Source organism: Dermacentor variabilis, chromosome 3 (assembly GCF_050947875.1).
Source record: "Dermacentor variabilis isolate Ectoservices chromosome 3, ASM5094787v1, whole genome shotgun sequence".
NCBI classification, from domain to species: Eukaryota; Metazoa; Arthropoda; class Arachnida; order Ixodida; family Ixodidae; genus Dermacentor; species Dermacentor variabilis.
The window spans coordinates 108,219,216-108,245,349 of NC_134570.1; the positions used below are offsets into that span (position 1 = coordinate 108,219,216).

General features: G+C 43.9%; 1 protein-coding gene across 2 annotated transcripts in view; it reads right to left on the minus strand.

The window, feature by feature from the left end:
• LOC142576155 (ATP-dependent translocase ABCB1-like) overlaps positions 1 to 26,134 on the minus strand; it is a 221,568-nt gene that overhangs the window by 21,952 nt on the left and 173,482 nt on the right. For both annotated transcript variants that reach the window (XM_075686122.1, XM_075686123.1), the window contains exons 24-27: positions 24,543 to 24,737; positions 21,919 to 22,131; positions 19,809 to 19,958; positions 9,081 to 9,189 (exon numbers count right to left, since the gene is read on the minus strand). In XM_075686122.1, the coding sequence (XP_075542237.1) occupies positions 9,081 to 9,189; positions 19,809 to 19,958; positions 21,919 to 22,131; positions 24,543 to 24,737 (667 nt within the window). The remainder of the gene's footprint in view (positions 1 to 9,080; positions 9,190 to 19,808; positions 19,959 to 21,918; positions 22,132 to 24,542; positions 24,738 to 26,134) is intronic.

The window sequence follows — 26,134 nt, forward strand, 5'->3', positions numbered from 1 at the left end:
GCTTCGTATAAAGCTCAAGTGCTGCTGTGACAAGGGGTTGTATTATACAAAAATTCTTTTTCTTTCCCATTTTTTTTGCTCTTACATCATTAGCTGCTTTTCATTTCCCATTCCTTTTACTCCTATGTCATGGATGGAATGATGCCAAGCCTTTGTTACTGCCAGTATTGGACGCTAGCTGCAACAGGCGATGAGAAATGTATTGAATCGAAGAAAGGGAATCCTCGCACAATATGGCCACAGATGCCTTTTATTTTTGTCGAGAAAGCTGTAAGCACACAGCTTTCTCGCCAAGAAGGCCTTCAACGTGCCTTTTGTAAGTGTCGTCAATAAACTTGAATCAGAAATAGGGCGGCCCAGTGATGAAGGCTGGAAGTTTGGAGATCACGGGAGGAGGGAAAGTGGAGACAGGTGTTAAAGGCATAGGGCGACACAAGATCATTGCTTTCGTTTTTTAAACTGCCACTGCAAAAACTCTTGCAAGTTGTACTTCACTGCACTGCAACAAATGTGTGGTTTAGCACTGACATTTAGTGTTACCATCTGACATGGTTCTCCTGCAGTACAGCAACGTCTTGGTTTTATCTTGCTGTTTACCTTTTTTCTGTTACAGTTAAACCTTGACATAACAAACTTTAAATAACAAAATTCTTTATATAACAATGCATGCAACTTTTTGCAGCTTCTTGTCCATATGACACTGTGCATATAGAACCTCAACATACAAAATGTGGTTATACGTGATTTCAATATAACGAAATTTCTCTGCTGCTGCAAAAATCAAGACAACAAATGGAAACTCTCACTGATGTAGATGATCAAATAGTTGAATTACAAGCGGCTGCTTGCGAACACACCTCTCAAATTGTGCGCTGCACAGCCAAGAGTGACCGCTGAAGTGGAGCAGTGTCATGTTCCGTATAAAGTCCAAGTGTGGTAAGATCATATTGTGTCCTGTATGCTGTATGTGTCGGGTGCGAGCAAAAGCGCGCGAGGGTGAGCTAAGAAGGATGGTGGCTTGATGAGCACTGTCTTCCTGCACGAGCAAGGGGATCAAAAAGATCGTGCCAAGCGAGCTCTTGGTAACACGTACAAGCACACATGAGGGGAGGGGCGGGGAGCAGTGGGGGGCAAGTTGACATGTGTCTCTTTTTCTAGGATGGTCGTGGCTGCGCACGGCTGTCAGTGTGGCTGAGCATATAAGCAGCGCTGTGCACCCTGTTTTAGAGGTTCTCTGCCGTGCGTGCAAAGAGTGGGCATGCCGTGATGGCATGGCATCGTGTGTGCTGTCTTCCCGCACATTCATTAGTGGAGCTTGCGCAACCTCGAGTTTTGCGGACACATTGAAGGGAGAGGCAGACGAAGCATTCGCTCTTCGCTGCCAGCAATCTTTATGATATTAAACTGGAAAGTTGGGCGAGTTGGTATGCACTCATAATGGTAACAGCGTGAGCAAAACGACGGATGGGGTGATAGCATGGTCCCACTGCTGGGGACACTACCAGCCCCGAGGGTGGAGTGAACGCAAAAGTGTGGCTGGCTTTGCTTCACACTGCCGATGTGAAGATATCGTCAACAAAGCCTTAAACTATATCTCTTGTTGCCTGCTCTCAAATTCAACAATATCTTTTTTTCTCATTCAAATTTGCTTTTTATAAATGCCTGATAATTCAGAAAATTTTGCAGCCCCTTCTGCGTAATAAAACTCCATCGGCAACTATACTTATTTGCAAAAAAGGTGAAATTTCAATATAACGAAATTTTGATATAACAAAGCAAATTGAAAATTTTTACTGACTTCGTTATATTGAGGCTTAACTGTACACAGTGTGTAATGGGTGCACTGAACAGTTCCGAGGGTAACGTCTCTTCGTAACCGAGGAGGCAGGTGACGCAGAGCAGAAACAGCTGGTTGCCCGAACGGCTCACACTCATGCCAAGCACTGGCGATCCGGCTAGCCCACTGGTTGCACAGCAGGCATGGAAGAGACGATCTGGCTGGCCTTGTTCTTGTGCTCTTCTGCTTCATTACAATTAGCCCCGGTGCAAAAGCGGAGCCATCCTGGCGACTTACGACGTGGAGACGAGGGGGTCATAGAATTGTTTCAGGCGGCGCACGTGAACAACATCCCGTCCACAGCGGCGCTTGTCGGATGTCGATGTAAGCGGCTCTATGACATAGTTGACCGGAGAGGTACGTTCGACGATGCGGTATGGTCCATCATACTGAGAGAGAAGTTTTGTCGAAAGTCTAGGTGTGGTAGAAGGCACGGAAAACAAGACAAGGGTGCCGGAAGCGAAGTTCGGATTCGTAGTGTTGCCATCACGATTGGCTTTTTGTCATTGTTGGTCAGCGGAGGTGAATTTTCGGGCTAATTGACGGCATTCCTCGGCGTATCGGGCAACGGCTGAAATGGGAGCACATTCTGACGCATCTGTTGTATAAGGCAAAAGCGTATCGATGGTATGGGAAGGATCACGACCGTAGAGAAGAAAGTATGGAGAAAATCCTGTGGTACTTTGTGTAGCCGTATTATATGCGTACGTGACAAATGGGAGGATGATGTTCCAGTCTGTATGCTCCGATGAAACGTACATGGCAAGCATATCACCAAGGGTGCGATTGAAACGCTCTGCAAGTCCGTTAGTTTGAGGATGGTACGCCGTGGTGGTCTGCTGGACTATGCAGCATTGAGCAAGCAGAGCTTCAACTACCTGCGACAGAAACACACGGCCTCTATCACTCAGCAGCTCCCGAGGTGGGCCATGACGAAGAATGAAACGATGGAGCAGAAAGGATGCAACGTCACTGGCGGTCGCTGCAGGTAGAGCAGCGGTTTCGGCATAGCGTGTAAGGTGATCAACTGCGACAATAATCCATCGTTTTCCAGCGGGTGTTAGTGGTAGCGGCCCGTACAGGTCAATTCCCACACGGTCGAAGGCACGAGCAGGGCACGGAAGCGGCTGTAATAAACCGTGGGCCGGATGAGGCGGAGATTTGCGGCGTTGGCATTGCGGGCACGAGCGGACAAACTTTTGGACAAAAGTAAACATTCCTCACCAGTAGTAACGTTGCCGCAGGCGCTCATACGTCTTCAAAACGCCCGCGTGTGCACATTGTGGGTCAGTATGGAAAGACGCGCACATGTCGGAACGCAAAGTCCTAGGGATAACCAGGAGCCACTTGCAACCATCGGGCTGGTAGTTGCGTCGATACAAGAGGTTATCCCGGACAGCAAAATGGACAGCCTGGCGACGCAGGGAGCGGGAGATGCAGGCGAGCCAGAAAGGAGATCCAAAAGAGAGGCCACCAAAGGATCCTTGCGCTGCTCTGATGCGAAGGTGTCGATGTCGACCGAGGATACCGCCTCAATGGTGGAGAGGGAGGCTATGTCGGCTGGCAGCGGAGAGCGGGACAGAGCGTCAGCGTCAGTGTGCTTGCGACCTGAGCAGTATATGACGTGTATGTCGTATTCTTGAATGCGCAGAGCCCAGCGGGCAAGGCATCCAGCCGGGTCTTTTAAAGAGGATAACCAACAGAGGGCGTGATGGTCAGTAACCACATTGAAAGGCCTGCCGTATAAATAGGGGTGAAACTTCCCGAGTGCCCAAACGATGGCCAGACATTCTTTTTCTGTGACGCTGTAATTGCGTTCCGCTTTGGTCAGCGCACGACTGGCGTAAGCAACGACGTACTCGGAGTAGCCAGACTTGCGTTGCGCAAGGACAGCGCCAAGGCCAATACCACTGGCGTCGGTATGCACTTCAGTTGGGGCGGTGGGGTCGTAGTGTTGCAGTATAGGCGGAGACGTCAGGAGACGGCGTAAGGTCACGAACGCGGTGTCGCATGCAGGAGACCAGGAGGATAGGTCGTTGGCGCCACTTAAGAGTTGTGTCAGAGGTGATATTATCGAGGCAAAATTGCGAACAAAGCGTCTGAAGTAGGAACAGAGGCCAATGAAGGCGCGGAGTTCTTTGAGTGTCTTAGGTTTCGGAAATTCTGCCACGGCGCGAAGTTTTGATGGGTCGGGGCAAATGCCGTCTTGTGATACGACGTGACCTAGAATCATGAGCTTGCACGCGGCGAACTGGCACTTTTTAAGGTTCAGTTGCAGGCCTGCGTTGGTCAAGGACGTCAACACTTGCCTAAGGCAAAGAAGATGCGTGCTGAAATCAGGGGCGAGCACAACGATGTCGTCGAGATAGCACAAACACGTGCTCCATTTTAGGCCGCGCAAGATATTGTCCATCATTTGTTCAAAGGTAGCAGGCGCATTGCATAGGCCGAATGGCATCACATTAAATTGGTATAAACCATCTGGCCTAATGAATGCAGTTTTAGGGCGATCAACTGCTGACATCGGGACCTGCCAGTAGCCCGAGCGTAAATCCAACAAAGAGAAGAATTTAGCGCCTTGCAAGCTGTCCAGAGCATCGTCAATGCGTGGTAGAGGGTAGACGTCTTTGCGCATTATCTTATTAAGACGGTGATAATTGACGCAGAACCGAATGGAACCATCTTTTTTTGTGACAAGAACCACCGGTGATGCCCACGGGCTATTGGAAGGTCGAATGACGCTGCGCTGAAGCATGTCGTCCACGTGCTCACTGATCACCTGATGCTCCTTGGCGGATACGCGGTAAGGGCGCTGCCGCAATGGCGCGTTGGAGCCAGTGTCGATGTGGTGGCTGACGGTTGACGAGCGACCCAGAGTAGGCTGAGCAACATCAAAAGAAGAGCGGAACTGGGCAAGCAGGTGAAGAAGCTGGGAGCGCTGCTCGGAAGTAAGGTCATCGGCAATGAAAGGTGTGAATAAGTCAGGTGATGGCGGAGCAGAAGTGGAAAGTGCACAGAAGTCAGTGAGCTCTGCATACGAAGCATCCGGCACGTCGGTTATAAACATGTCATCAAGAGGCTGAACATGGCCAAGTGCTTCGTCGCGAAGAGCCATCAGGGCTGTAGGAAGCGGACTGTAGGAACCGAGGAGGCAGGTGACACAGAGCAGGAACAGCTGGTTGCCCGAACGGCTCACACTCGTGCCAAGCACTGGCGATCCGGCTGGCCCACTGGTTGCACAGCAGGCATGGAAGAGACGATCTGGCTGGCCTTGTTCTTGTGCTCTTCTTCTTCATTACAAGTGCAATATTGTTGATACAATTCTGCCTAATACATTTTTCAGGACAATACGTTTTTTTTTTCTCCCGGTCAATGTCCCATAGGAGCAATATATTTTTCCTATGGTTATTGCGATGAAGTTTTCACCTGAAATTGGATAATACGACTGCAGATGTGGGCTTTTACTGGTATTTCTAAAACTCATAGCTTTACATTCCAGTGTACTAGCTTAAATAACATCCCAATGACCCAAGGACAATGTTTCAAGCTCCCGCCACACTGGAGAAAAAACACACGTCCCATTGCTAGCAGTAAAATGCTGCTGTGGCAGTGCGGCCATACCGATTGGTGGTGTGCCACTGTTCCGCTGAGTGTAAAAAAGTCGGATTCTTTTTTTTTAAGTTCCAGAAGAACTTTGTTACGGTTATCGAAAAGAAGAAAGTTCAATGCAAACTGATGAGCTATTTCAACGTTGCTGAATAAAAGTGCGTTGCTGTGGGTTGTGTGACGTTCAGCAATGCCCCTCCATATAACGTATTATGCGGAGCAGTATCACTGACGCCACATGAACCTTTGCTATTGAGTATGTCATTGAGTATGCCTATTTTCATATTTTTTGAAGGTTGCTTTGCATAATACGATTTCCGGATGATACGTTTTATTTTCCGGTTTTCGTGAAGATCGTATCCATGTGATTCCACTGCAATTTGCTTTTGAAGAATCGTATGAGATCGTATTGTCATGCAGCAGTCCCGGTATCGGATTGAGAAACATGCAGAAGCTGTCATCTTATGTTCTGGGAGGAATAACACAAGCACAAGGCAACAAAATAAAGTGTCTGGTTATAAACTATAATTCAGACATAACTATGTTACACCTCTGGTACCACCGTGAATATGGTGAACCACTGAGCGAGTGACTGTGTACAGTTTTTGTCAAAAATATACAGCCTATGTTGCCTGCAGTTTGCAACCGCCAGGATTACTACAGACTGGTTAAGGAAATTCCTGTGATATACCATAAGTTCCAATTCCCTAGGGAATGAAAATAACTTTTGTACTCACCACTAAGAGGTCTGCAGTGTCAGAAGCACCACAATAACCGCACCACACACCTGAATGACATATATGATGAAGGCACTGATATACTTTAGACAAAGGCTGTACAGTAAAACCTCATTAAACCATACCCACTTATACAGTAGCTTCGTTTTAAAAGTAGTAAAGTCAAATCCCTGCCTCAGCAACCATTGAACATAACACGTTTTGTATCCACACGAACCATACCAGCTTATTGCATATGCAATGGTTAACACATAGTGTTTCCACTTTTCGTTTTGCAATTCTGGCAGTACGTCGTCCCCATCCCGGCAGAACAATAAGCCTCAGAGATCAGAATAAGGGCCTCCGAGGCCCTGAAGCTACATCAACATCAACTTCATTTCGGCGCCGTGCCAGAGAGTTGTGGCGTTGTGTAAGCTAGGACTCGCGTCATGCTGAAGCTCGAATAAAAAACACCTGAGTGCTCAGTGTAGAAGAAAAATTGGACATTGTTTGTGCTATCGAATATGGCACGAAGAAGTGGGCGCTGGCACACGGTAAGGATCTACCGTTGACTACAGTTTGTGGCATTTGGAATGCGAAGAAGTTGCTCGGCAGCGCTGCTGCGACCGCGAACAGATGTCGGCTATGAGGTTTGACTTTTTGCCATCGTTGCCTCTGTTGTTGCCAAAAGGTTGCCTAATGACAGTGATGAGGATGACATGGAATGCAACAGCACGGGCGATTCAGGCCCAACAGTGGCAGAAGTTGCACGTTATGCCAGCCTCATGAATGCAATTGTCATGACTAGAACAACACCCTGCAATTAAAAAGGCGGCCCGTGACTTCTGCAGCACACCATGCCCTTGCACGGAGAATATGCAATGCCAACGAGAAATCTGCCATGCGAGTGTTTGCCGAGAAGAGGGGGCTGGCTGAAAAGCTGGCTCGCAGCATCAGTAAGTTGTAAGCCACTGCCGTCACTGCTAGGCCGCTGCGGCATCAAACGAAAATAAGAGACTTTTGTTGTGCGAAGTGAATAAATACTGCATGTTTCTGCCCTTTCATCTCAGTCTCTCCGAGTTCCGTTTTTGACAGGTGAGTGGGTGATCTCATACTATTTTGGTTAACGAGTACTACCATTTAGTATGTACTTTTTCTGAGCTCCGGCCAACTACGGTTTAATGAGGTTTCATTGTACCTACATACTGTTTGTCTCTTAACTCACTTAAGGCTGCTAATTCTTGCGATTGAACACATTTGTGAAACATGGACTATGGTATCACTATGGTATCATGCAATGTGGGGTTACATCAACAAGACCTTAAATGACGAGTACAGTCTCCTTTTCAAGATTTGATAGAAGCGAGAGAATTATCCATAAAGAGGCGTAAAAGCTTGTGGTCAGCATAAGTACATTGCAAGACAAATTTACATTCTCTGTGCCTACCAAGACGGTGAACAGAATGTGTTGTTGAAAATTTAACAGGATGCATCAAGAGTAACTAATGACAAGAATGTGTACATAACTTATTCCATACCAAGTTCTTAAAAGTAGCATCAGATGTTAGGTATGTGGCCATGTAAATCTATACACGCAAGTCATGACACATTTCAACATACCCTATTTCTGCACACATTATTACGTGATCTGTAAATTCTCTCCTACATCGTCTTTGTTTCTGCAGGTCCTGGAGGTGCTGAGCATAAGTGTAGAAGACATTGCCAAGCTTTCTGCTATGCATACATTACTGATGCCTTCCTTCCGAACCACCTTAAGAAAGCGATCAACTCTAACTGAGGTTCTGTTAGGCCCTTGCCACCCTCCATACAGTCAGCAAGTCTGAGAACCTGCAAGACTGCAGCTTCATAAGGTAACATTGTGCTTATAAAAGCTGGCTGGTTCTTCAGCTTGGAGGCCTCTGACCATCGATTACAATGAAGCGAGACATCACTGCTGCTAAAAGCATGTGCACAAGAACACAAACATGAAAGGAAATAATTATGACAGTGGCTCTGTCGTTCGTGATTGTTTTCCTTAGTGCCTGTGTTTTTGTGTGCATCCTTTAAGTGGCAATGGTGTCTCGCAGCAAATACCAACTAGGCCGAGAACAAGTTCGTCTGACCACATAGAGTGTTGAAGTCATTTGTGTCTGTAAAAGAAGCCAAAGATCATATTGTGTTAAGTGCATCCCCCAGTCGGAAACAAACATACAATGGTGCTGTGTGTCTCCTTTCTCGAGGTGCACAGATGACCCAGTGAGAGAAATTCTGCCACAGAGTTCCATGCTACGTGATGCCCCACAGCTCCAGCTACTTACCAGAAACCTTAAATGTATAAGTGGGTGAAAACCACAGAATGCGGTGGCAAATACAGAACTGTTCAACACTAAAGACATTTGTGTAAATGCGCCAGCCAATTATGTTTGCCCATTTATGTGATTTTGTAGCATATGTGAATTTCTTTTTTTCAGCATCAGCATCTCCCGGGAAATACGCCATGGAATGAAGCGGCATGGAGTGCAGCAGCATGGAGGGCAGTTGCAGTGGTTTTGAGGGCAGCATTCGCATTGAATTCTTAGATTGTCACTGAGTGGAGTGCACAACACAACATTTGCACAGTGGGAATAAATGTGAGTAGCATGGAGCTTCTACAAGTCTTGGTTGTCTCAGAAAATGCAACGCAGTAAAGAGTCAAGCTTTCGTATAGGGCCTCTGGTGGCAATACGAATGGCAATATGGTGCCCTTCCTTTACAGACAATAATGATGATGACCGATGGCTGTTGATGAAACACATAATCTATGTTAGTGTGTGCACGCTTTTCGGTGTGTCATGCTAAAATTAGGCTTTTCTCTACAAGCCTGTGATACACGCCCTGCATCTGCATAAGCTGCGCGTGCGTTCCCTGCTCCATGATAGTACCATGGTCCATGACTGCGATGCGGTCCGCCACCTTGATAGCAGACAGGCGGTGACTCACGAAGATGCAGGCACGATCCCCCAGGCTATTTTTTACTGCTTCCAAGACAGCCTGGAACGAATCAAACCAAATCCAATCAAATTGAATCATGGGGCTTAGCATCAAAGAGCAGCACACAGGCGATGAAAGACAGAGTAGTGGATGACTCTGGTTTATCACAAAGATGTTTTGTGTAGCAAAACGAATAGATGGACACAGAGGAAAAACAGGACGTATACACAGTGCTAACTTTCAAGAATGTTGTGCGTGTGCTTCCCATTCTTCCTCTGCATTTGTGTAATAGTTGCACTACACTGAACACCTTCCCAATGACCTACCAACAAGCTCAAATCACAACCCTGTCCAGCTCTGGATTAATTTTAACAACCTGGTGCTCTTTAACATGCACCTAAGTCTAAGCATGGAGCCATTTTTACATTCTGTACCAATCAGAATGCAACTGTTCTTGCTGGGAATCGAACCTACTCCCTCATGCTAAGCACCAGAATGCCATAATTGCTAAGCCGTCAACGCAAGTACCCAGAAATGAGGAGTGCCAAGTGACAAGGAACCAGAGTCACGAGGAATTGAAACTACCAGAACCACAAGATAATAGCAGTGTTTCAATAATTGGTAGATGGTATTATGGTAGATGGTAGATGCTAATCGTAATTTTTGGTGAAGTGTGCTGTGTGCCCTCTCATGAATGCAGGCAAGTGTATTTTTGTCCCATCTTTTCCGGACAGTAAAGGTGAAATAGTGTCAACCTTATTTTTTTCCCAGAAATTGCCTAATTGTAAGAGACGAAATGCTGAGTATAAAGAAATAAATACTATGGCAGCTGCAGGAACTGAACCCACATCATTCAAGCTGAGAGCCAGCATCTTGATAACTTGCATTTTTCAACCTGCCAATCAAGGAAATGGTTCTGCATTTTAATTTTATTGACCTGTGACGGCTGTCACCAAGGAAAGTATCTAAACCTCACTGAGATGACATATTAATTACGTTCTGAACAAAATATCATGTCAAAGTGAGCTCATTATACTCATGATCACATTTATGCTGTCTTTTTCTTTTTTTCTTCATAAAGTGGACTTTTTCAAAAGTGTGAGTGACCATTAAATTAAACAGACATAGAGATTGAATGCATGGGCTGGCAACTTGGCTCGTATTTGTTTAATGCTCATCTCCAGAAAAATAATTGCAATTAACGGTTACATATCATCATTACCAAACTGCAATGAGAGGTGGTCAGGCTTCATGTGTCGACGCCTCAGCAATGTCGAAGTACCTTTGTCAAATTCAGAAACATTACCTGAACAAATTCTTACTCTGTATTCATGAAATTGTTGCACTACACTGAACACCTTCCCAATAACCTACCAACAAGCTCAACTCACAACCCTGTCCAGCTCTGGATTAATTTTGACAACTTGGTGCCCTTTAACATGCACCTAAGTCTAAGTATGCAACCATTTTTACATTTTGTACCAATCAGAATGCGACTGTTCTTGCTGGGAATCAAACCTACTCCGTCACGCTGAGCACCAGAATGCCATAATTGCTAAGCCGTCAACGCAGGCACCCAGAAATGAGGAATGACTAGTGAATCACAGGAAATATGTTCAACATAAAAAAGCTAGAAAAGATGCCATTCAGATATTATGAATACCTTTGAGCTACAAATTAAAAGAGAAAAGTACAAGTTGATAAAGCAGAGGTGAACAGAATAGACAGCAGATTGCAGAACAGCGGAAGCAGTGTGCAATGGTAGCCTGATATCAGTTGGCTGACATGCCTGGGTTTTGTTTAAACACACGCTATCCCAAGGCAGGCATGCAGTAGAGGCCTTTCAAACAAAACATTTCTGACTGTCATCACAATCACACATTGCAACGAGGGCTGCATGCGCATTCCCACTTGGCACGTGAAAGAAGCTGCTGTGCCGTACCTTCACACATTGCTGGTGAAGTGCTTTACAAATGCAGTTAGAGCTGGCTGAAAAAGTTAAAGGCAGTTTGTTGAGAAAAAAAAAAGAGCAAAAGAAGTCTAAGCTGTGGATGAGGATAGCTATAGGGGGCTTGTTGTAGCACAAGCTGAACAAGGAAAACAGAAAGGAACATCTCGCACACACAGCGCTAACTTTCAACAACAGATTTATTTCCCGTTCTCATCGCTATATATACACCCTCAAAACGTCATACAGCATGAGTAAAAATTTCCCAGTTTCCAAGTTTGGTTCCCAGTTAATTTTTTTTGTTCATTTTTACTGAAATTTTACACGTGCTGTATGATGTTTCGAGGGTGTATATATAGCGACGAGAACAGGAAATAAATCTGTTGTTGAAAGTTAGCGCTGCGTGTGTCAGATGTGCCTTTCTGTTGTCCTTGTTCAGTTTGTGCTACAACAAAATAATCTAAGCTGTGCTCTCCAAGGGGGAGAGAAGGAATGTTTATTTACAGCAACAGGCAGAGAGCTTAGCCTACAGCTGACTCTAGCCAGTTACTTTGCACTGGGAGAAGGGAATTAAATTAAATAGTGGAGTTTAATGTCCTGAAACTGCACAATGGGTTATGAGTAACACCGCAGTGGAGGGCTTTGGACTAATTTTGACCAACACTCCTATTGAGATGCAGTCGCTGCGGCTGGGAATTGAACCCGCATCCTCATATTCATCAGCAGAATGCCATAGCCACTGTGGTAGGTGGGAGAAGGGAAGAAGCAAGCTAATCAAACTAATTAATCTAATTTGGGGGTTTTACATGCCAAAACCACAATATGATTATGAGGCACGTGGTAGAGAGGGACTCCGGATTAATTATGACCACCTGGAATTCCTTACCACGCATGAAAATATAAGTACACAAGTGTTCTTGCATTTCACCCCCCCAATGAAACGTGGCCAGGATCGAATCTGCGGCTTTGAGCTCAGCAGCATGACACCATAGCCACTAAGCTGCTGTGGCAGGTAGCAGAAGCAAAAAAATGAAAAATGATTGTGGTTATGCGACAGTGAAAATAAGAATTGTCATTGTTATTGTTGTCACAAGATGAACAAATTGGCAAATGTGTTTTGAATCCAGGCCTGTGGCTCATAAAACCAAAATAAGGCACAGACAGCCTGGAACGATCATTTGCACTCCTTGCCACGGGCCAAATCAGGGTCCTTTAGAGAGAAGTCCACTTGGCAGTGGCAGCGCACTTGAAACGACGCTAAGCGCCCTTTCTGCTCTTCCACTGCAGGTTCGTGCTCTTTTACAGCATTTGATTCCTTTAGTTGCTGCTGCCAAGCACAGCTCTAGATATTATCGCAAATTCTTTTCTTCTTAGTGTGTTTGCTTAAATGTTTAAAGACATGTCTAAATTGAAAGAATTGTCTGAAGACATAAAGGGTGAATTTGCACGTCTAAAGGAAGAATATAAACAAAAATGGAAAGCTTTCCTGGGGCTGCGGAATGAGATTTATGGAATGAACTAAGAAAAAATAAAAATTTAACAAGGAAACCTTGCTTAAGGTCTCAAGTATGCGTACCGAACGACTAAAGAAATAAAACAAAAGCTAACTCTTGAGCAGAAGGAAAAGAGTAAATTAGACCCAGACAAAAATTAAATTATGGGGTTTCACGTGCCAAAACCACTTTCTGATTATGAGGCACGCCGTAGTGGAGGACTCCGGAAATTTCGACCACCTGGGGTTCTTTAGCGTGCACCTAAATCTAAGTACATGGGTGTTTTCGCATTTCGCGCCCATCGAAATGCGGCCGCTGTGGCCGGGATTCGATCCCGCGACCTCGTGCTCAGCAGCACAACACCATAGCCACTGAGCAACCACGGCGGGTTTAGACCCAGACAATGAGGAACCACAGGCAAAATATGTCAGTCTCAAATGCAAGACACAACAACTAGAAAGATGGCTTGTGCAGTCAGAGCAGTATTCTAGTAAGAAGAATTTTAAAATACAGGCAGTTAGTAGTCATGACAATGAAGATGTTTTCAACATTGTTTCTCAAATTGGCCAGGCCGTGAAAGAAGAAATATCAGCAAATGACATTGATGCATGACACTGTGCACCAACCAGACCTTCAGACAGGAGCAACAACGTAATTCAGTTTAAATACCAAGCTAAGAAGGATGCCGCATTAAAGAAGGCTAAAACCATGAGGATTACTGACATACATTGGGCTAGACAACTCGGAACCAGTATATGTAAATGAGCACTTGTGCCCCTCACTGAAGCAACTTCTTGGAATGACTGTTGGAAGAAAGCGTCAGCATAACTGGAAGTCGATTAGGTCTTATGACGGCAAGGTCTTTGCAGGGCAGTCTGAACACTCATCACCTACGAGGATTGAACACGAAGAGGATCTCCCTAAAATATGTTATGGATCCTGATTGGTGTCATAAGCATGCTTAGACAAATAATCCAATATGAAATATTTTGAATTTGTATTACCCTACAATGTTGACCTCTCAAATGCATTTCATACATCTGCTTTACATCTCAATGCTTATTCAGTGGCCAACAAAGAAGGCCAGATTTGTTTTTTTTTTATGAATGTTCTTTCAGATTTATTGATATATTGATTTCTGAAAGTTGGTATTATGATGGCTGCCAAATGTTAAGTTTGTATGGCTACAAATTGTTTCACAAAAATTGTCAAAGTAAGCGCGGAGGTAGCGTCGCAATACACAATGCAAAGTGCCGAAAATATGAAGTTGTAACAGATTCCAGAGTCACAGCCAATGACTATGAGATAGTAACCTTGAGAGACAAAACTGAAGTCCTATCCATTATGTTGCACCCAACAAGCGGAAGTGTACCTCGACTCAGATTTCCTAAACAACTTATCTGAGTTTGTAAACATGAATTATTATTGCTTTATCTGTGAAGGTTTTTTAAACATAAATGCTTTAGAAAATAACAATAATGCTTTCAACCTCAATAACAGAATTTCCTCATCTGGCTTCTTTAGTGCTACAGTAACATTATTATTACATTAGTACATTATTATTATTATTATATTGCAGTAACTACCTGCACTGCTCTGGACCTTTTCATCACTAATTTTGACAATAGCATTAGTAGTGCAGGTACAATTTCATCTCATATAGCCAACCACTGCCCCGTATAGTTAATATAACCAACTCTAGAAGAAAGAAAGCATAGACGAAGAGATGAGATTCAGACGAGATGTGCAATCAACATGTGCCTGAGCCTCCCTCAGTATAGTGGCGCCATATAGTGGCACCATCTAGTTCAGGCATCTGCAAACACATTCTTTCAGACACCGTAAGTTTTACAGCATATCATATCGACCGCAAATAAAGACGGGCACAGCGGGAGAGAACACATAAACAACACGGGCGGTATGTTTTGTAGTAAGTTTTACGTCAAAATTTTATAAATAGCCATCAGATCTTTCTGAAAATTATATGAAATTAAATTTCAGTTTCAGTTTATTATTCTTTAAGTTTATTGACACACAGTCCTTGCTACGTACATGCTACGTGCAAATGCTTGTTTTTGCATCATATTTTGAATATTTTTAGTGTTACAAAAATTTGAAGTAACAACATGGCGGTGGCGTTGTGGTTGTCACATTTTCACCCAGCTTTTCCTCTAGAGTTAGTATACTAACTCGATGCATTGCTATGTGATATACTCAAGCAATAACAAAACAAGTAATACAGAACAAGCTTGCTACACCTTCCATCAAGTTTCTGATAAAGCGTTGAAACTGTGCAAAGGCGCAACTTGTGCATATGATGATGGGAAATCACTTGAATGACGCACATTCAGTCACCGTGAAACCAGTGAAAACAGACCATTAATTTGGAGAACATCGTTGATAGGGAGCTTTATTGAGCATATTTCACTAGTTTTGTGATCTCTCGACTATTTTTCCAGCTACAGATAGACAGTAGTTGCCAAAGTTTTTGTTGGAACACGCATACAGGGCCTTTGTGATGTCACACCACAGGAAACCATTTTCTCAGGCTGCTTTTGTAAAAGTCGTCTGAGAAAATGAAAGTGATTTTTGGCCCGCTCTACCAATCCACGCGTAGGCGGCCGCACATGTATACATCCAGTAGCATGGAAGTTCACAAGGTTGGTCTACCTTAAGTAAGCATAGATGCAAGATTCAAATTCTTACTAACTCCTGGTGATCTTGACTTTTGTTCCTAACCACGCTGGCCACCATCTGCACGAACCTGAATTGTATTTCCCCACCAACATGCTATTAGGAGTCGAAGCGTGAATCAAAATGATGCAATGGTGGCGTCCAAATAAAAAAATTTCTCGATGAAAACGCCAATTACTTTTATGAAAATTTTCGTGGCAAAAGTTGTTATAATTCTCAATTATACCTGCTTTTCTGCTTATTTTTTCATGGACCACGTTAATGTGTTACTAACGTCTAAACATAGGCCAAAATAACATTTTTGACAAAGTCACGCTTTCGTTCTAGAGCCTGTGCGCTGCACATTCGTGAAGACAAACTTTTAGAAAATAGTATGTTTTACGGAAAGTTCAATAACAGTAATTCCATGTTCTCCTCCCTGATCGTTTTTTGTGAAAAATTTCCCCAAGATGCTATTTGTGCATTTTCACCTCGGTGCTAAGGGGTAAACAGTTATTTTGTGAAACTGTCTTATAATGAAAGAACAATGTTCAGAAAATGCAAAAATGCAACTTTTGAAAGAATGTGCAAAACAGTACATTTTTGGCGTATTTGTTTTTTGCACTTGGTTTTCCACCATTTTGTGAAATTTTCGTGAAAACGTTTTTCCGCACAGAATATTTTAGGAAAACACAGTGTAAGTAATGCTTATATATGTGTAATTTTTTTAACGTCTTTTGAGAGAAATTATTTTTCTCGAGTGCCACGGTTGGGACAGTTGGCGTGGAATGACCCAATTTGCAAATAAATCCAATAAGATATGTCACGGAATGCATAGCACTGGTTCTGGCAGATGTGCCCAATTTAGCTGCTGAGTCAGGCAAGTTTCCTGATGGAATGAAAAAAGCTAGAGCCTCCATGATTTACAAGGGCAGGGACAAAAGAATTTCTCTGCTACCAATGTTTTCAAAAGAATTAAAAAAGAAAGCTCCAGTCTTACGAAGTTTTTTGACCAAACAAATGCTCTAAACAATTCATAATAAGGCTTTAGAAAGGGGACTTACAAACAAACAGCATTACTAGATTTAAAAGAGAAAATATTAGCTAACACTGACAAAAGCTTGTTTACATTAGGACTCTTCATATATTTTACACAAGATTTCAGCTTACTAGATGACAATACTCTCATTCACAAACTCTCATGCTATGGTGTTCGCGGTAATTAAGCAATTAGCATTATGCAAGTCATACCTTGGAAACAGAGCACAGGGCCGCTATCGTGTACGCATTCGAAAAGCCAATGTTCGGCTTCGCCTCACACGAATGGCCTAGATTGACCTGGGCTGCGATATTGGTGCAGTTTGGACAATGCGTGAGGCGAAACTGAACGTCAATTTTTTTAATGCGTACAAGATAACGGCCCAGTTTGTTATCACTTTCCTGTGGGGTATTGCAAGATGGTTTGTTAGGACCTCTTTTACTTATTATGTATGTAAATAATTTAATAAATCCGGACCTTCATGCAAAGTTCGTCATTTATTCGGACAACAGCACCGTGCTCTCTTGCAAAACTGATGCTAATTCGTTAATATTACATTGCAATGAATTCCTGAGTAATCTACACAAACTGGCACAAGAAAATTACCTTAAAATTAATCCAACAAAGAAAGACATACTATTCTATGCGAGAAATAAAGCACTTATGCTTGTAAATGTTATTTATTACTTAGCAAGGTGACAAGAAAATATAAATACTGTGAAAAGAAAACTGAGCTTTTAAATGAACAGAAGGTTCTTGGCATCACATTCTCCTGCCATTTGAACTGGGACAGACATGTTAATAAAATGTGTAAAACGCAGTGTACGATTACAGGTGCAGTTTGTTGCTGCAGATCGGTACTTCCGTTGAAAGCAAATCTCAACATGTAGTACTATGCTCTGTTCAACTCCCAGTTGAATTATTGTTCACTAGTCTGGGGAACCACAACTAATGTAAATATTTCCAAAATTGGCAATGTCAAAAATGCAATCATTCAACATATTGAAAATGTTCCACGCATGTTCACTACAATGGTATACTTCAGAAGCTAAACATAATTTGCATTGAACTTTTACAAATATTGTATACTAAATATCTTTTACTTTGGTAGAAAAGATTTTAGAGGTTTCTTAACATCGATGACAATTACGTCTTAATGAAACACATGTTTGCATTAAAAACCAGAAACTTGGCATGTTCCTTACTCCTTTACATATTATAAAACATAAACATTAAAGCATAACCTTCCTTCATTGCTCCCTAAATATAGCAATTTGAGTAATGTACATGTACATAACTCAAATTATTCATTACTCAAAGTGTACATGTACTGGTGTAACATGTACACCTCCGATCGAGATTGCAGCCAATCCAGATTGGATTTCTTGATCACAATCAATGATGGTTGCTGCTACACAGTCCAACGATCCAGATTGAATTATTATCATCTGCTGACCATTAGCAACTCTCAGGACTACATAACACTGATCTTGTGCTGCATAATGTATTGGCTGAAAATTATGATTAGCAAAATATGGCTAAATTTGGACAATATTTCCATTTTACAGTTTATTATTACTGGCAAAAAGATTTTTAAACGTTTTTTATTGAGCTGCCTTCACTTCCTTTTTAAAATTTCAGAATACTGCTCTAGAAGGCTCTAGAAGCATTTAGCTTTCTTGGGGAACTAATAGCGATTTCTTGTGAGTGCCGAACTGTTTTCATGGGCCGATACCAAAGCTCATGCAGTCTAACACAGCGGTGAAAACCACACGGTGGTATGGTACCGCTGTGCGATGGTACTGCGCAGTACTGCACAATGGCTTGGTGGTAAGGGGAGCATTCTTGTACTCTTTCCTCATGACAGCTAGCGTTTTGAGATGCTGTCATTGAGATGCTGTGCTTCTGACTGAAGGCACAAGCACTGTCATTTAGGATGCTGTGCCTCTGGTCACAGCATCTGCAATCAGAGACAGTGACAGACACTGCATGTGGTTTCGAACTGGTCTTTCAGGAAGTGGCACTTGAAGTACCAGTTGGCTCCCACATGTGGGTAAAGCACATCGGTAAGGGGGAAAGCCACCAATACGACATAGTGCAACACAGAGCCACAAATAACCACCTCCCAAAGAATGATAACTGCATTTTTGGACAACAGCTTGGGTTGGTTCTTCATCATTCAAATTTTTTTTGACGTTTCAGATCAAAACTGCAGTTTGCCACTAACTAGAACTGCTGCAGCATGTACCCACAGCAATTTTCTTTTTTGTCATGTTGGATGCATGCTTTGTGGGGACGCTTGACTCTCGTGTCTCCTGTAACTCGGCTTTCCCACATCGCATGAGCGGCAACGGTGGTCAGGCAATTGTACAAGAGATGGCGCGTGGTCCGCTGCTAATGCCACCTGATGGCAGGGACACTCGAACATACAAGGAAGTAGCCTCCTCCTCTTGGGTGCCGGGGACGCAGTCTCGGCAGGGTGCTTTGCGGGACCGTCTCGAAGATGCCTTCCCATTCGCTCATATGCGCTAGCTAGCTGACCTATTTTATAGAAGGTGTAAAATGCCCTTTGTTTTGTTTCCACTACTGTGATGTCACTTCTTTCTCCCAAGAGTACGCTTGAGAACCCACAGCTTTGACGCCACTAAAATTTTCTTTTGATTCATTCAGCGTACAAAATATGGTGCTGCCATCTATGACCAAAGCACCAAACACTTAGGGCGAGCTGCAGTCTTTTGAAATTATTAAAAAAGCAGGCACAAGCATAACGGTGAAGGTGCTCTAATCCAAGACAGTTCTGTAAAATCACAGAAATCGTGATGTGCTCCTACAAAACAGGATGGGGCTTGACCTTTTTTTGGCTGCTGGGCATTTCGGCATTTCCACCCACTGCCTGCCAATGGTTTTTCCAAAAGTGACACAAATTAAATTTCCGCCTCGGTAACACATCAGCAGGCTTTGAATTCCCATTTTATTTATTGGTGATATGCTACTGAACCTTTTAGAGGGTTGTTAATCTGGAAATTCAAACCAAAATTAAGAAATGGTAATCACTGATTTTAATTAAAAGAATTATGTTCCACAGGTAGCATGGCCTCCTTGTTTCTGTCACTGTCCCTTGAATATGCCTTCTAATCAACAACTAGATTCTCATAATCAGAGTTCGCAAGAAGTTCTTGAATTTCATCATTGTTAAAAAAGGAACCAAAGGCTTTTTGTGCCATCTGGGCATGCTGGAAAACAAGAGTGATGAGCAACACCGACAAATAAGCTTTGGTGCCGCCATCTGCCCTGCAAAAACCAAATCAGCCATACCATTTTAGAACTTGTGTGTAGATGACACACCCAGTTTATGGACGCTTTAGATTTGCAAATTCTCTTGGGAAAGGCAAGGAGTGTGCAGAAAGTGTGATGCGGCTTCACTCAGGCTTGACCAGGGGTGTGCACAGGTTCCCCGATATGCATGCTTGAGCACGGCACTTAAAGGGTCAAAGAGGACAAATCAGTTGACAGCAAAAATACTCACCTGTTCAGCATCAGCATCCAAGGCGGACGTAGCCTCATCCAAGACCAAAATGGGGGGCTTGCGCACAAGTGCCCGTGCAAGCGCAACTCGCTGTTTCTGTCCTTCCGACAGCTGTGTCATGGCAGAGTTACACAGGGGTGTGTCGTAGCCCTGCAAAAGCACAATTTCTAGCGTGTACACCTTGCTGACATTTCTCATAGTCTTATTTTGTGGATTACGTCATGGAGAAATGCTTAGGCAGCAAACTTGTGGTGTAGCTAATCTTTCCCCTTGACACTGGCAGAAGAAGTCAGTGCTACAATAATATTTTAGTTGTATTAGGTACACTCAGTTCCTTATTTTTCTTCTCTCACCATGCTGGTTTGCCCACTACACAAACTTTGTGTACAACTGAAGATTGAACGTGTAGCGGCTAGGAGCAATCCAGGATATCACCCAAGATGACAAGTGTAGTTACGGTGCTTAGCCTAGCTAAGAAAGCTTGCTGAAATCAGTCGTTGACACAATCTCATCACTACAAAGATTTAGAGAAAACAGTACAACAGGGGGACCGACACAAACAATAGGGCTTCCAGAAAGCCATCTTGAGGCCGAAGTCAAGCGATGGTAGCTGAGTTAGCCATTCTCTGAACGTGCACTTAGCTTAATATACCGTATTTATTCGAATTTAGGCCTATAGTATTTTTCAAATAATCATATACTAAACTGTAGGGTTGGCTTAGATTCAAGGATATTTAAAAAATATGCGCCAGTTTATCATTGAAAATGATAAATGTGGTGCATAACTAGCGCCATCTAGAAAAGTCAGTACTGCAGCTGCTATTAGCCGCGCCAGTAGCCAACTGAAGTACTTGAGCGATGTCGCTATTTTGACCTGTGTCGTATCGGCGTGCAGCGTGGCCCACAGCATGACGTTATCGTAATGGCACCAAACAGGCAATGCCACTATAGTGCTGCTTTCAAATAAAAAATTCTGCTATAGCCACAGAGGCATCATCAAACATTCAAGCCAGGTGGGACCTCAGCATCTATGAGAAAAATGTCCGTCATTGGAGGGGGCAACAGGGGATGCCTTTTGTGTGTGCCGCAACGAGGAGATGACATCGATAAGGAAAAATAAGTGTGTGATAACAGAGAGGAGCTGTTAACCGAAGTCGTGCTGCATTTCGATGCGTGCAAGACGTGCCGCACTGTCTGTGCATGCATGGGCGTACAGACGCGAGCTTGTGCACGTCCGCAAGCGTGCGTGTGGTCTGGGCAATAGCGACGAGGCTACCGGCGATGATAGCGTAGAGTGAACTCTGCATGTTCGTATTAAAGAAACGCGGTTTTCATTTTGTGAACGCTGTCTTCACTATTTTTGTTCGGCTTACACTCAAGGTAAGTTTTCAAAATTTTTTTTTCTGTCTTCGGACATTCCGGGCTTAGAATCGGGGCCGGCCTAGATTCGAGTAAATAGGGTACTTCTTGCAAGAAACTGTCTGTGTGAATATGTATTTCCTTTGTGCACATGAAAATTCTAACACACAGGTGTGCATGTTTCACCCTTGCCTCGGACCAACCTATGTGACATTGACTAAACATCCAACCTCATGATCAGTAGTAGATTACATTAGCTAGAATTGCACTGCTTCAAATAAGCACTTTCTTTCTTCCGTCTGTCTCGGTACCAAACAACTTTAAACTCCACGATGACACTCCATCATCATCGTGCTACAAATGAAACACTAACATAAAGAAACAGTATTAGAATAACTGCAATGTATGAGTGTGTCATAACTGGGCACTAAAAGTGCTCTAGCCCAAAAACTAAATGCTCGCAAATGAATGACACAGGTGTCGCACACACTGACAAATGTGGAAGAAGAAACATGTTCATGCGGTTTGCGTTCTCACATTCGAGCTTTATTCATAACATGACAGTACCCAGCTGTACGGGACGGTTGCCATCATTCTTGAGGCCTTGCAAAGCAGCTGTTAATCACAAACAAGTGTTGAAGCACTGCGCTTATCCGACTACACTCACAAAGAAATGCTCTCTTGCAGTACTCACAACACCAAAGCTGTTTCACATATGCTCTACCTTACGCTAGTGCTAAGGTGTACCCACCAAGGGGAGTTGGCTGACGAAATCGTGCAAACGTGCCATGCGGGCTGCCTCCTCCAGCTCCTCCTGGCTGGGCACCCCAGAAGAGGGGTCAAGGCCATACACCACGTTCTCCCCGAGGGTGCGGTCCATTAGGGACAGCCGTGGCTCGCAGGCCACTATGCATTGCCGCAGGTATCCTACGTTGACTGCACGTACATCCACGCCATCCAAGTACTGCACGCAAAACCACAAGGGACCCAGGGATCAACAACCACGGACCATCAAGTTTGACAAAATGGCGCAGCTTTTAGAAATGCACTGGACTCCCTGTAATATGAAGACATCTGGGCTTTATGAATCTGTTCGTCATATCAAAAGTTAAGTTCGGTTTAAGAATTTCAGTGAACCTGTGAGAACTAAACAAAGGTGACAAGCCACTCGCTTAGCACAGAAAAGGTGTCAACATAGTTTACCTTGAAAGATGCTCACTTATTTTATTTGATAGGCAGTTTATCCTCTACCCCCGTTACAATTTCCTCCCTTCCCTTAACATTTGCAAGAGTCGGCTAAGTTGGGATCCCCCTCACACTGAAGAAGCACATTAGCTGTCGTGTCCTTTTCGTTTTGAAACTACATAATAGCTCTATTTTTACTGTTGCCAAGAATATACTGCATAAAACTTGCGAAAGATAGTGGCCCAACCGGTTAAAATACTAGCACCTACAAATGCCGCCTAACCACAACTAGTATAACCCTTTGACACAACATGTTGTTTCCATGTCTTACCCAGCACCTCCACCAAGATGTTAAAGTGGAGGCTGTGGGGATGCGTGACTCTCGCGCGTCCCCTGATGTTTTTCCCGCATAGCGCGTCTCCTGCAGGGCGGCTTCGCCCGCCGCGTGGCCTGGCGCCCGCGGCGCTCGGAGTGGTTGAAGCGCAGTGCGAGAGATGGCGCTAGTGTTGCGCTGCTAACGCCGCCGACAGGCGAGGTTACTTGGGCGCCGAAAGGAAGGCGCTTGCTCTCTTTGGTTCGAGGTCGTCGGCGGGCGCGGACGTCCGTGCGGGTGCCGTCGGATGCTTCTGCGAGACTGTCTCGCGTGGCCGCCTTCGAACGTGCCACCATTCGCGTGACTGTACACGCGAATGACCAGGCGTTGGGATCCAGCATGGGGCGAATATATTCGCTCGCAATGCGGTCGCGGTAAGTCGGACCTTCTAGATTCGTCGCGCGCCCATCGGCATGTTTTGGGGATAGCAACTCGGCTAGCAGGCATTGATCTATGAAAGGTGCAATAAATGCCCTTGTGATTTTTTGCACTACTGTGTTGTCGTTCCTTTGTCCCAAGAGTACGGAGGAGAACCCCGTATCTCCCACATCTGCTCCCACAAGGCAGACACAACAGGGAAATGTATTTACAATAGATTTACAAGGAGAGCAAGCACTATATGGTCGAATGTGCACGCCAGATCAAAAGCGTCTTTTTCATTGACGCTCCTCTAGAGGAATATTACCGCAACAATATGAAGTAAGCAATAAGAACAATGAAACTCTGCAACATAGCCTCGGTGCACTGGAGAAAAGTTCAAAGTATGCCTCTGATAAAAAAGAAAAGGAGAGAAGAAAACCTGCAGTGACATCAACGCTTCTAATTTAACGAACTCACTGAAGACCACTGCAAAACCAATTGTATGTTTTCTCAGTGGCCCAGCGCCATCTTACCATTTTTTGTTTAAAGTGAAGCTGAGATGAAATGCCATACCTCGCCTTCCATATATGCCTTAAAGGTAACAAATGTCTCAATGCTAACAAGGGAAAAAATAAAAAATAAAGTAAGAACCACTGAGTTGACAAGAAAGTACAGTGATTCTATTCATTGTAGAATGCCTTAACTGAGTTCATGAACATATTTTACTGTGGTCCCAAAAAAGGTGATTAGTGGGACAGCGACTTTATTGTACTTTGATCTGTTGCAAACTTGCTTGGAATTTATTTTTTTTTTGTCCACACAGGTTGCTGGATGACATATTATACTCAAATAAATGCATGCAGGCCCTCTTTGGAAGGAAAGTGCATAAGTGGCCCATGAAACTTAGTGTACATAATTATTTGCATGTAGTCTGTAGGCTCGTCTGTCCGTATCCCAGCACCTGTAAGTGATTTCCAATCAGCACTGCTGCTAGATGTGTGCCCATGTGCCTGTGAGTGAGCATAGCACACTTCCATTTGCACTCTGATTTGTGTAATGCCTTCTGCACGGCTGTTATGCTATCCAGACCAAGATTGCTTTCCTTTGTCATTGTGCAGGACATAATGTGAAGTGTCTCCATCACGAGTTACCACTCTTACTTTTCCTGTCAGAGGGCAGCTGGCACTATTGTTAGATCAACAAACAAACACAAGAAAAAGTGAACTTCAGTTATGGTATTTAACATTTCAAAGCAACTCGCGAACTATGAGCAAAACTGCAGTTGGAGGGCTCTGTTTTAATTTCGGCCATACAAGGTTCTTTAACTTGCACCTAACTCTCAGTACGTGAGCATGTTTACATTCTGCCACCATCAGAATGTGGCCGCCACACCACAGCTGCTACATGTAATAAGCAGACATGTAATAAACAGACATGTAATAAGCAGCTACACTGACCACTTGCCCACACTGGGGGTCGTAGAAACGCAGAAGAATGTCGACCACGGTAGACTTGCCACAGCCACTGGCGCCTACCAGTGCCACCATCTCGCCAGGGCTTAGCTCAAGGTCAAGCCCCTGGAGCACTGTGACTTGTGGACGGCTTGGGTAGGCAAAGGTGACTCCCTTGAGGGACACTCGGCTGCTCACCTCCTGCGTAAGGTCGCACAAGAAGAGGGCGGGCCAGCTTGTATATAGTTCAGCAAGTAAGTAAAGGATGTTGTCTTTTGAGTGACAAGCTCCTTGATATAAAAATTTAATCGTAGTATCACACCTCAAAGTGCCATTATTTGTTAAGTTTCCACACTACACTTTGCTTTCGAGCGGTTATGAGCCCTGATATTATTGGTGGTCAGCAATGGGCATGCAGACACACAAAAATTCCTAAATGTTTTCCCACTAGAGCTTACATGAAACCTACTTGGTTTAATTAAGGCTGGCACGTGCATAATTATCTTTGTTTAAATTACATACTTGCAAGTTGATTACAAGTACTAAAGAGGGTCCTGGCATAGCCCCTGACTTGGGGATACTTGTCTGTATGTTTTTGCTTTTGTACTCCTGACTTTTGGAAATAAACAAAGTAGATAACAAGTTAATGCCTGACATGCTACATGTATTTCTATAAGCCTATGCAGACATTTGTTTCATGCAAGTTTAAAATACTATATTTACTCACGTAAGGTCTACACTTATTTTTGTAGAAACCTTTCTGGGTGAACTGGGTTTTCGGAAGTGTTACTTAAATGAGGCAGCTACTCACTGAAACCTTGAACAGCACTCAGACTGTTTGCAAAATCATGCAGCCACAGGCAGCCAATTACGAACATATTTACAGCCGCCAATTGAAGTTTCAGACATGGACAGTGTTGCAAAAATCTATGAATAATTGGGCATTATGAAAAAGTGGATAGTATTGGCAAACTAATTTTTGTTGTTTTTAGAATGCCAGCACAGGAGGAAATTCATTTACAGATTTTTTTCCTTAGTGTTGTGCCCCCGCGACCGTGCTTGACCATGCCTGTTTCTGCGTGCGTGCCGCCATAATCTGCTTCGCTCGACCTTGCACTACTTACTTTAAGTTTCCTGACGACCAAGGCCACGGGTGAATTTTGCAAGTACCTGTGCAGCCTGATGTGCATCGTGAATTGTTGCAAAGTGCTGATGCCTCACAATCTCAATTCTCGCCGTGGTCAGTTTAGGCTGTGCTGCACAAAATCATTTTGGAGCTTCATTGGCCTTTTGGCCACATGTGAGCTTAGAAACTTATTTTTTCCAAATTTCTGCACTCCAGAGTGGGGATTCGAGCATTACATGAGGGTGGGCCTTACACGAGTAAATACAGCATGATCATGTACACATTTCTAGGGGTATAGTCATTAACGCCAGCAGGACTGTCACCCAAGCCAGAAGAATTGGAGATCTGGTGTAGAACAAAGGGAACTTGGCATGTCTTATGTCTGCAACCAACTTAACAATAGTGACACAAGTGCCTTTTCAGGGCATAGGGCATCTTTTGCTGCAGGGCGCGAACTTGTTACCCAGCACAA